We start from the raw sequence: 10,781 nt of genomic DNA, 5'->3' as shown, positions 1-10,781 counted from the left end.
TCGCCTGGTCCATATTCTCCGCCACCCATTCTCGAACGGCTCTTAATTCGATCATCCGCTGGGACCACTCCGCCGGGTCCCGCGGCTCCACCTGAGTCACGTCCTCCCCCTGGTCACGCAACAAGTTCGGCGGCACTAGCTCACGTCCCAAATTCACGAACGCCGGTGACGCTCCCAACGACGAATGCGCCGCCGTATTATAAGCAAAACGAAACTGTGGAAGGTATTTATCCCACTCCCGATGATCCCTCTCAATAAACGACACGATCATTGTTTTCAGGGTCCTATTGACCCTCTCCACGGGATTGGCCTGCGGGTGGTACGGCGGCACCGTGGCGTGCGTGATGCCATGCTCCTCAGCGAAACCCTTCATCACGCGATTCACGAACTCAGTTCCATTATCCGTGAGGAGGATCTTCGGCGTACCCCACCGCGACACGATAAGATCCTCCAACGCCTCTTTAATTTTCGGGCCGGTAGCCGCTCGCAAAGGCTTCAACTCGATCCATCTTGTGAATAAATCTTGGATCACCAGAAGGTACTGGTAGCCGGCCTTGCTGCGAGGCAAGGGCCCCACTATGTCCGCGGCGATCGAAGTCCACGGCCCTTCTATGACGCGGCGGCCCATCCACCCCGCGGGACTAGCTTGCTCGAACTTCGTCCTCTGACATGTGTCGCACGTCCGAATGTACCGAGTGACCTCGCGAAACATATTTGGCCAATAGTACGACACGGCGAGACGCTGATATGTCTTTTCGACTCCCAAATGACCGGCCTGCGGCGCGTCGTGGGATTCGCGAAGGGCCTCGGCGCGTAATTCTCTCGGCAATACCAGCTTCCACCGGTCCAAATCCTCAACTATGTCCGAAATCACCGGTCGCGGTCGCAAAAAGTATAGCTGCCGATCAACTATTTTCCAGTGAGCAAACCGCTTCGGGTCAGTCGCTACCTCCCTATACCGCCTGCGATACCACTCGTCACTTGTACCCTCACACTCCTCGATCTCGATGGCGGCGTTTACTCTTCCACCTTCCGCGCTTTCGTACATTCGCGACAAGGCATCGGGCACGTGGTGTAGGGCTCCCTTGCGGTACTCCACTGTGTAATCATACTCTAATAATTCTAACGCCCATCGGGCCAAACGACCCGTGGGATTTTTCAAGTTGTGGAGCCACCGCAAGCTACTATGATCCGTAACTACGGTGAACTTGTAACTCTCTAAATACGGCCTAAACTTCTGAATGGCCCACACCACGGCCAGGCACTCTTGTTCAGTCACCGAGTACCGCTTTTCCGGGTCCGACAACACGCGACTGGCATAGGCTATTACGCGTTCTTCCCCCCCTAGGTTCTGAGTCAAGACCGCCCCCAACCCAACCGAGCTCGCGTCGGTTTGTAACACGAAAGGTTCTTTAAAATCTGGGCATGCCAGGACGGGGGCCGCCATTAAGCTACTCCTAATGCTATTAAATGCATGAACTTGTTCATCCCCCCACTCCCAGCGCCTGCCTTTCTTCAAAAGGCGGGTCAAGGGCTCACTTAGCGTCGCGAACTCCGGTATAAACTTCCGATACCACGATGACATCCCGAGAAGTCTACGCAATTGTCTCAGTGTTCGAGGCGCCGGGTACTCTAGCACGGGGCGCGTCTTTTCTGGGTCCACCGATACGCCTCCCGCCTCCACCACGAAGCCTAAATACTTAACCTGAGATCTACAGAACTCGCATTTATCCATATTAATCGATAATCCCGCAGCTTTAATTTTCTCTAGCACTCGTTTTAGCCATTCGAGGTGTTCCTCGAAAGTTTCCGTCGCGATAATTATATCGTCTAGGTACGCGAAAACGAAAGGCTCCATTTCCGGGCCTATTAAACTATCCAATAGTCGCTGGAACGTCGCGGGGGCACCCGTTAATCCGTATGGCATTCGGACGAAATGATATAAGCCTTTTCCCGGGACGCTAAACGCGGTAATCTCTCGGCTATCTTTATTCAGCGGAATCTGAAAGTAAGCCTGGCTAAGGTCGATTGTAGAAATATATTTTGCCGAACGTAACTTATTGAGTATCCCGTCCATTGGTGGTATCGGGTACGCGTCCTTTTTAGATATCTTATTAACTCCGCGGAAATCCAGGCAAAACCGGTACTTGCCATTCGATTTTTTCACCATCACGATTGGGTTCGACCATTGACTTACTGACGGCTCAATTATTCCGGCTGCTAACATTTTATCTACCTCTGCGCGGATTGCTTCTTGCACCTTTGGCGAGACTAAATAGCAGCGTTGCTTTAGCGGCGGATGATCTCCTACTTCTATTTTATGTTCGGTTAGGTTGGTCAGACCGGGGTCTCCCGATGGTGCTACTATTTTCCGTAAAAAATTTTTCAGATGTTTTTTCTGATCTTTAGTTAGCTCCGCGAGCCCACAAACGCGGGGGTCCGTTTTTTTCAATTGAAACTGGTAGCGGACACGAGGCCTATCCGCAAAATGCCACTCCCCTTTTCCGAAGTCTAGCGCGATACCGAACTTTGTCAAGAAGTCCATCCTCACGATACACGGCACGGCCAAATCCGGCAATATGCCTACCGAGATCTTCCGACTTTGGTCCTTTAGATGGATAGAAAGCGAGGCTTCTTTTTGAATCGGGGCTATTTGTCCGTTTGCCATTCGGATTGTTGCGCCCCCCTCTCGCGTGGTTGGGACGCCTAAACTTTTTACTATTTGCATCCCCTCGCGACCGAGGAGCGTCATGTTCGAGCCCGAGTCCACCAACGCTAACAGGGGCCGGCCGCCTATCCGGATCGTAATATACTTCAGCGGGGGGAATTCGTCGGGATCGAGCGTCACGTACGAGAGTTTTTCTTCCGGGGTATTCGCGGTCCGGGCCTCGTTCTCGATAATTGGGGGCGTAGGGACCCGTCCTACTGACCCCCTTTCGCGTTTCCCGAACACCTAGGGCATGTCCGCGTCGTAAACCCCGGGTTCCCGCACCGGTAGCAATGTTGCCGTCGAGCCGCCCTGCAGGTCCTAGCCCGATGGCCCGTCTGATCGCAGTTCCAACATTTTAAGTTGGAATCATCGGGAACCGATCTCGGTATGGTGGCGTCGGTGGACGCTGCGGCGCTCCAGGCCTTCCCTCTACTTGGGTCTCCCTGAGCCACGGCCTCCCCCGCGGCAACGGTATTCGGGGATCGCGGTTTCCCTTTCGGCGCGTGGTACGCTAAGTCCGGAAAAAGTGACTGTTCCGGTAACAAGGGGGGTCTATACATTTTGTCCGCGAGGAGGGTTCGTTCCGTCCGCGTAGCCAAATCCTCCAACGTGTGAAAATCGCTAAACTCCCACCGTCGAATCGCGAACTGTAGCCGCGGCAATAAGTTCCGGTGGGCTAATGTGAGCTGCTCCGGGAGGGACCACGGAGGGCTCATTCGCGTGAACAAAGACCGTAAGCAGGTCAAATATTCGACCGCCGGCTCGTGTTCTCCCTGCGTTCGTCGCTGTATCTCTTCCCGAAGGGTCGTTAAATAGTCCGGGTCGCCAAATCGACTTCGCCACGCGTGTTCGAAATCCCGCCAATCCCGCCAATTTTCGCTTTCCAATCTTACCCAATATAGCGCGGTACCCGAAAGGAACAGGGGCAAGCACTTAAATAGTTCGGCGTCATCTACGTGAATAATGGAGCGGGCTTCTCTAATCCGTAACAAAAATGCTTCCGCGTCGCTACCGCGTTGTCCGGAGAAGTGGAGGTTTTACTTTCTCATTATATTATAAGCCTCGGCCGCGGATCCGCGCGTATTTCCTCTATCATGGCGCGGCGGGTACTCTATTCGCGGCGGGGGTGCCCGCTGATAAGTTTCCCCCCATGTTTTGTGGGGGTCAGGCGGAAAATTGTACGCCCCCAGACTCACGAAGGGGTCCTCCCTTCCCGTCGCCTTGTCCCTCGGGGTCGCCCCCTGGTCCCCCTGAGGACTAGCGGATTGTATTTCGATGGTCGGCGGGGGTGGGGGTGGAGTCGGTTGGTCGTTCATTTTTTTCCGAATCGACTTTTCCTCAAATCTAGCTAAACGCGCGCGTAAAGTTGGCAAAATTCCGGCCGTGTCCAACCCCCGATCTTCTAAATGTCGCACCGCTTGTCCTTTCGTTAGGCGGTTGATCCACCGAAGAGGCGATTCCAGCAAGTCGTCCTCCCGCATAGGAGTCCTATTCGCCTCCCCTTATGACGTCCACCGAACGCGAAACCGAAGACACCAGCAAGGCCTTTTTCCCTTTCCCAATACGCGGAATTACCAAGTACGTTATTATTCTCCTAGCTTATTATTTGGACGAAGAGGTATGCCAGTCGCAATATTATCGAACGGTATTTACTTTCGCGAAACTTAACCGAAATCGAATCAACACGGTCCCCGAAATCGTAAACAGGCAGGAATTCGACTGAAAAACTCAAGTTCCCAAATACCGGCCGTGCGCGAACCAAAACAAAGTCGAGCGAAGCGGCCTTCACTCGGCACTACACACCGCATTCATGGCACCAAAATTCCAGGGCCACGAAATAATAATTCGAAAACCCGATCGAACATATAACTAACACAAGAGAATCACATAAATCATAGGGAAACACATAAATATAATGATTGCACAAAACAAATTCACTTGCGCACGCTCTCTCTCCCGATTTTCGTTAATTGGTAATTTTCGGGCGAGAGGCCCCACGTTGGGCGCCAAAATTTACGACGACGACGACGATGTCCTCACGGTCTCGCCGGCCGTGGAGGAGCGCGCCGTCGCTTTCTTCACTATAATCTCTATCAATATTCGCGATACTGCTCTCCGAAACCCCGATGGTAGCTCGACTGAGTATTTTAGAGATGTTATGTTGGGCGCCAGGTGCGATTCCTCGCACCACGATTCACGAGATCGCAGTATTTCTCAGGCGTGGGCTTCTTTGATCAACCGCGGATGGAATAGGAGAGGGAGCGTAGCGCAATCATCACACTCAAATACATAAAACATTAAATTATATTTCGGTTAAGGCAGATAACAAGTGGACGATAGCGAGTTCCACGGCGAACAAGCAGAATTCGAGTACACGCCACGTGTCACCCCACGAGCGCGATACTCATTCCGTCGCTGAGCTGCACGGCAATCCCGATCGAATTCGCACAAGAGTATTCCCCGACATAAGTTGCAGCGAATTCCACCCGGACGGTCAAACGCGAGATGCTAACAAATAACCAACGCAATCTCCGTAAACAATTACGCAATTTCCCTACGGTCTACCGCGACAACGCTGGGGATCTTCTCTCCCCTCGGAACGCACGAATGGCCCCACCCGTTAACTCGACACAACCGTGGGCCATTAATCCCGATGAAACGCACGTATAGCTACTTACAAATGGCATGAACTTAACCGGCAACGATAACTACGAGGCTCTCTCACGCGCGAGAGCCACTTCTCAAAACTACGGCACGGTTAAGCCAACGGCGTTCATGAAGTTCCACGCGACGAAATCACCCGCAACGACATTACGCGAACGAAATTACTCACAACGAAATCATACGCAACGAAGTACACGAAACAATATCACAACGAAATTACATGTACGCTGACTGTCGGCGGCCGTACGTTTCATCCCCGAGGCGGGCACTCGCGATCACTTCGTCGCCCGGGCCCTCCCGCGGTATGGCACTCGATATTCTTTAATTACAGCCGATTTCATACTTTACCGCGGCACAACGCGACTCCCGGGAGGGCCTAGGTATTCTCGCGATCTTACTTCGAGGAAGGCTGAGCAGTGGCCTTACAAATTCGTCTCGTTCCGGCGGCTCGTCACTCGCTCTTAGGGCTGGATGTTGCCGGGATGGCGGCTCGCTCGACAGTGGCGTTTCCTCGATCCGGCGGGACCACGCAGGGCCCGCGCGCGCCCGCGCGCGCCGGTTTCCCTAGCCTGATCGGTGCTGCGCCCTGGCCTGCCAGCGATCCCTCTAGGCGATCGTCGCGCCCTTCGCGAGCGCCCCTCGTCACTGCGCCCATCCGCCGGCGGTAGTTTTGAAGTCCGCCTATTTGAGACCGGCTGTCCAGGCCGCGTCTCGTCGCCCGGTTCCTCGACGGCCAGGCTGGACGGGCCATGGCTCGTCGACCGGGAGCGGTACTCAGCGGTGGTGGCCCCGTTCCTTAACGGAGACCTTCGTCGGGGCGTCCCCCGTATCCGGGCTGCAGTGCGCTCGTGCCATCCGTGACGCCTTGACAGGTCATCAGATCTGCCGGCTGTGGGCCCCAGCGTGACCCGCCCGCCGATCGTACGCCCTCGGAAGCCTCTGGTTGTCCAGCCGTAAGTCCCTCGACGCGGCATAAGCCGTTACACTCGTCGTGACCCTGGCCATCTGCTCCGCACTCCCTCGACCTGTAACGCTCGCAAAAGGTCTTAATCCTAACCTAAAGGCTCGCCCTCCGCCCGCCTCGGGCGGAGGCACCATCCCTGACGCCTCCCTCGGCCGAGCTCCCATCTGGGGTAAGGGACGCGACTTTTGTCACGTCACAAAGAATATTGTATATCCTGTAGGTTCCGCGACCATAATTGTAGCCATAGTTAGCATTATACTTGTAATCATTTATATAATAAAGAAAAAAAGGAATCATTAAGAATTCAAAAGGGGAAACCACAGCATACATATTAGCATATAAGATTAGATCAATTGTAACCCCTCAAGAAAAAGAAAAACACAAATAAATGAATAACGAAAAATTTCGTATACCTCAGTTTTTTTTTTCCGCGGGGAAAGGGATGCTGTGAGCGCACAACGCAAATAGACGTAAGTTATCGCACTTGGCAACTCCGAGTTGTCTCCTGCAAGAAACCTGACCCTAGCGACGAGGACCGCTGACGCGAAGGCCAGCACGAGTTTCGGTAATGACCATATATGGGCATTCCGGACATCACCAGCTCGCTAGGCCTCTGACTTAAGTCAGCAATTCCGAGCACGATAAGAACCCCGCCTTTCCAACGAGCGGCGGGTAGTCTGAAACCGAGCGCGTACCGCGAGTCAAACGTCACGTTAATCGATTGTAACCCGCAAGTCAGGGTGACTAAATAACTGTGAATAAATAATTATTGTGAATCAGTAACAAGTGAATAAAGAAATCAATCAGTTTATTAAACCTCGACTGCTATTACAACTTCGCAAGTGTCCTTTTCCTGATTCGGTGGATCATAGGAACCCAATGCCGGCCCTGAGTTCCAAATCAAGGCACCGGCACAACACATTATACATATATATTTAGCTTTAAATTATATATATATATCTTAATTATATATATCTTAATATATATATATATATATATATATATATATATATATATATATCTTAATATATAAATATATATATATCTTAATTAAATAATTAAATTTATTGCAAGAAACATTACCTCAGCCTGGGTTTAAACCTGGAACCTCCCTCATTCCGTGACGGGTGTCATACCAATTCGATCACTGAAGCATGTGGTAATATTTATCGCAATAACATGTATTAAGATGACAAACAATAATAAGATGGAAACGCCGAGTTTCAGTCAAAGGTGTATATTCAAACCGAATAAGTAACATTTACTTCGCCAGTCAATAATTAACACAATTAAGAATTTAATTGACTATACTGGCAATGATTATATGGTAACGTGTTTCCATCTTATTATTGTTTGTCATCTACATGTTAATATTAATACAAGCATATTAATACAAAGATACGTACCACTTGGGTTCAGTTAGGTAACACAATTTTGTTTTATCTTTTAAAAGTATTACGCTGCAATTATTTTTTAAAGCAATATATATATTCTCTCTTTGTAATTGGCGCAGTATTAAAAGATTTCACAAATTTTTTTTATAAAGATACTACTTAAACACACTTGGGTTTATTCAAGGTACAAAGATATTACGCACCATTTGGGTTTTATTAATTATTTAAAAATTAAAGATACTATTATCTTAGGTTTTTTCTATTTATATATTCTCTTTGTAATTGGCGCAATATTAAAAGATTTCACACTTTTTTTTAAATATAGATACGACTTTTTTTGTACAAAAATATTATGTAGTACTTGTTACTTAGGTTTTTTCGAGAATTGATATATATCACTATATGATGATTACAAAATATTAATGCTAGTATGCATATATAAAAAAACATTTTAGAACAGCCAGTGAATTGTAACTCAACAAATAGTAAATCTATGACCTAATTTTCTCGATTATTTCTTTTTTTCGATCCGCTGGGATTTAAAAAATCCTTGTAGAAAAAATTGCCAGAAATTTCTTATGATTTTATCATCATCTTTGAGATCTATACGCGATAGAAGTTACTGTTATTTCTATGTCAACTCTGTATGAATTAATAATGATATTTATCTGCACTTTATCTTTAGTATGAGTGAAACGTAGCAATATGCTAACAATGTCAGAGAGTATTATAATGATCAAAGCATAGTAAAGTCAGTTCTTGTGAAACCATGTTGGAAAATTGTCGATGCTTGCTATACATATCGCGTCTTTTTGGTTGTCACCCACATACGATCGACGAAATATCAGTATTCACAAATTTTCGTACACTGGTGATATACTCGGTAGTCGCGTGCGGTGTGTATTGCGCCGCAGCATATTACGCATTTGGTTTCGCCACGCTTTGCGCGACTATTAATGTGGGATGTGTTCTACAACAAATTAATCGATACACTCGGACCTTGTATATGATCTTGTCGACATTACTGTCGTACCTGCGTCATACAGAATTCGAACGTACTGTAGCTAAAACTCGTAAATTCGACGATTTAATGCAATATCGTCGTTGGTGTACTGATAACAAACGACAGAACTATTATATACAGTGGCTGATTATATTATTGATATTCGGTGCTTGGGTCTTATTTGCCGCAGTAGCGATGCTTATTATTAAAAAAATAAGCGCTACAAGCGAAATAACCTACTATACGTTTGTGATACAATACATAACACGAATGACGTTCTCCATGGAAATTGCGAAATTTTGTTTTTTATACGATGCATTGCGTCACAGATTTCGTCTTCTCAACAAACTATGTCATGGATTGATTGGTATTGTATTATCAATTGATTAATTTCAAATTGAATAGACCTAATCAAATTAATTTAATAATATTAATCAATCATATATATTTCTCCAATACTAATATTAACAACTTGTAAAGTTGACACATCTTTTAAAATATTTTCTAAAATATCTAAATTAATATTTAAAAATAAGAGATTTTCTATGTATACATTCTGTTTTATAATACATATTTATGTGTATAAATAATCTTAACAATATTAAAATTTTGCACAGGAATAACTAGTGGCGTCGATATTGATATATTTAGAGTATCTGACGATCACAATCTTACAATCATGAATCTTCAGCAACTACATTGCTATCTCAGCGATGCAACAAATCATCTCACTTCTTATTATAACCCGCAGTTGCTCTGTTGGATCGCTTGTATGTTAATAGACATTACAACTTTTGTCTTTGCCAATCTTTATGGAAATACTCAATATAATAACGTGCTGCTGGTTTGCAGTCGATGTATGATGATTTTGTATTTATCATTTCAAGTTATCGCTATAAGCCGTATCTGTCATTTGACATGCAATCAGGTATTAATATGTACTACATGCTGATGAGCAAAATTGACAATAACTTTTTCAATGCCGCATAAAATTGTTTTAGGCAAACGCGTTGGCGGGTACACTATTCTCGACAGAGGCTTCTACATGTAAACCCAATGAATTCTTAACTGTGAGTAAAATTTGAAATAATTTTATTTTATAACTCTATAAATAGTTCCTTTCTTGATTCATATGATGCTTTACAATGATCGCTTTATAAAAAAACAAGTGTGCAAGTAGAAACTTGCACATTGCTTCCTCATAGTTTTGAAGTGTGTAAGTAGAAATTTGCACATTGTTTTCTCATAGTTTTTAGGTGTGCAAGTAGAAACCTGCACATTGCTTCCTTATAGTTTTTAAGTATCCAAGTAGAAACCTCCATATTGCTTCCTTATAGTTTTTAAGTGTGCAAGTAGAAGCCTTCGCTCACTAAGCTCCTCTATAACGAAGCCTGTATTTTATTCGATGTATAATTATTAGTATTTTATTGTTTTGGCTTCCTCATAGAGGAAGCTTTGTGAGCGAAGGCTTCTACTTGCACACTTAAAAACTATAAGGAAGCAATATGGAGGTTTCTACTTGGACACTTAAAAATTATAAGGAAGCAATGTGCAGGTTTCTACTTGCACACCTAAAAATTATGAGAAAACAACGTGCAAATTTCTACTTACACACTTCAAAACTATGAGGAAGCAATGTGCAAGTTTCTACTTGCACACTTGTTTTTATTGTGATAAACTTTATTGCAACTAAAATGTCTATAACTCTGGAACTAATTAACCAAATTTAAGTTTTAAATATATGAAATAGGGGTAGAAAAGACTGAAAAATATAATAAAATTAGAAATAAATCGATATCTCCAAATTTGCGGAAGTTAGAGCAACCACGGACATTTCTAAAAAAATTCAAAATTTTTTTTAAAAAGAACCCCTTTACCGATCATCACTAAATTCAATACCAACCTTCCTTAAATGATACTCTATCGATTAAAAAAAAACAGCCCGATATCTCAATATTTGCGAAAGTTAGAGCAACCACGGACATCAAATGTGTACATACACACATACATACATACGGACATTTTTTTTAATGCGATATTTTGACC

At 45.8% G+C, this 10,781-nt stretch overlaps 1 protein-coding gene across 1 annotated transcript; it reads left to right on the top strand.

Moving 5' to 3' along the window:
- The first annotated feature begins 7,207 nt into the window (after positions 1 to 7,207).
- LOC143896012 (uncharacterized) lies at positions 7,208 to 9,875 on the top strand. Its single transcript, XM_077403567.1, has 3 exons — positions 7,208 to 9,102; positions 9,353 to 9,663; positions 9,737 to 9,875. Exons 1-3 carry the CDS (start codon positions 8,502 to 8,504, stop codon positions 9,818 to 9,820), a joined length of 996 nt encoding a protein of 331 aa, XP_077259693.1. The 5' UTR covers positions 7,208 to 8,501; the 3' UTR covers positions 9,821 to 9,875.
- The last annotated feature ends 906 nt before the right edge of the window (positions 9,876 to 10,781 follow it).

The sequence above is a fragment of the Temnothorax americanus genome, unplaced genomic scaffold (assembly GCF_048541705.1).
Source record: "Temnothorax americanus isolate GAGA-0224 unplaced genomic scaffold, ASM4854170v1 Scaffold173, whole genome shotgun sequence".
Taxonomy (NCBI): Eukaryota; Metazoa; Arthropoda; class Insecta; order Hymenoptera; family Formicidae; genus Temnothorax; species Temnothorax americanus.
This window is presented reverse-complemented; position numbering and strand designations above follow the sequence as displayed.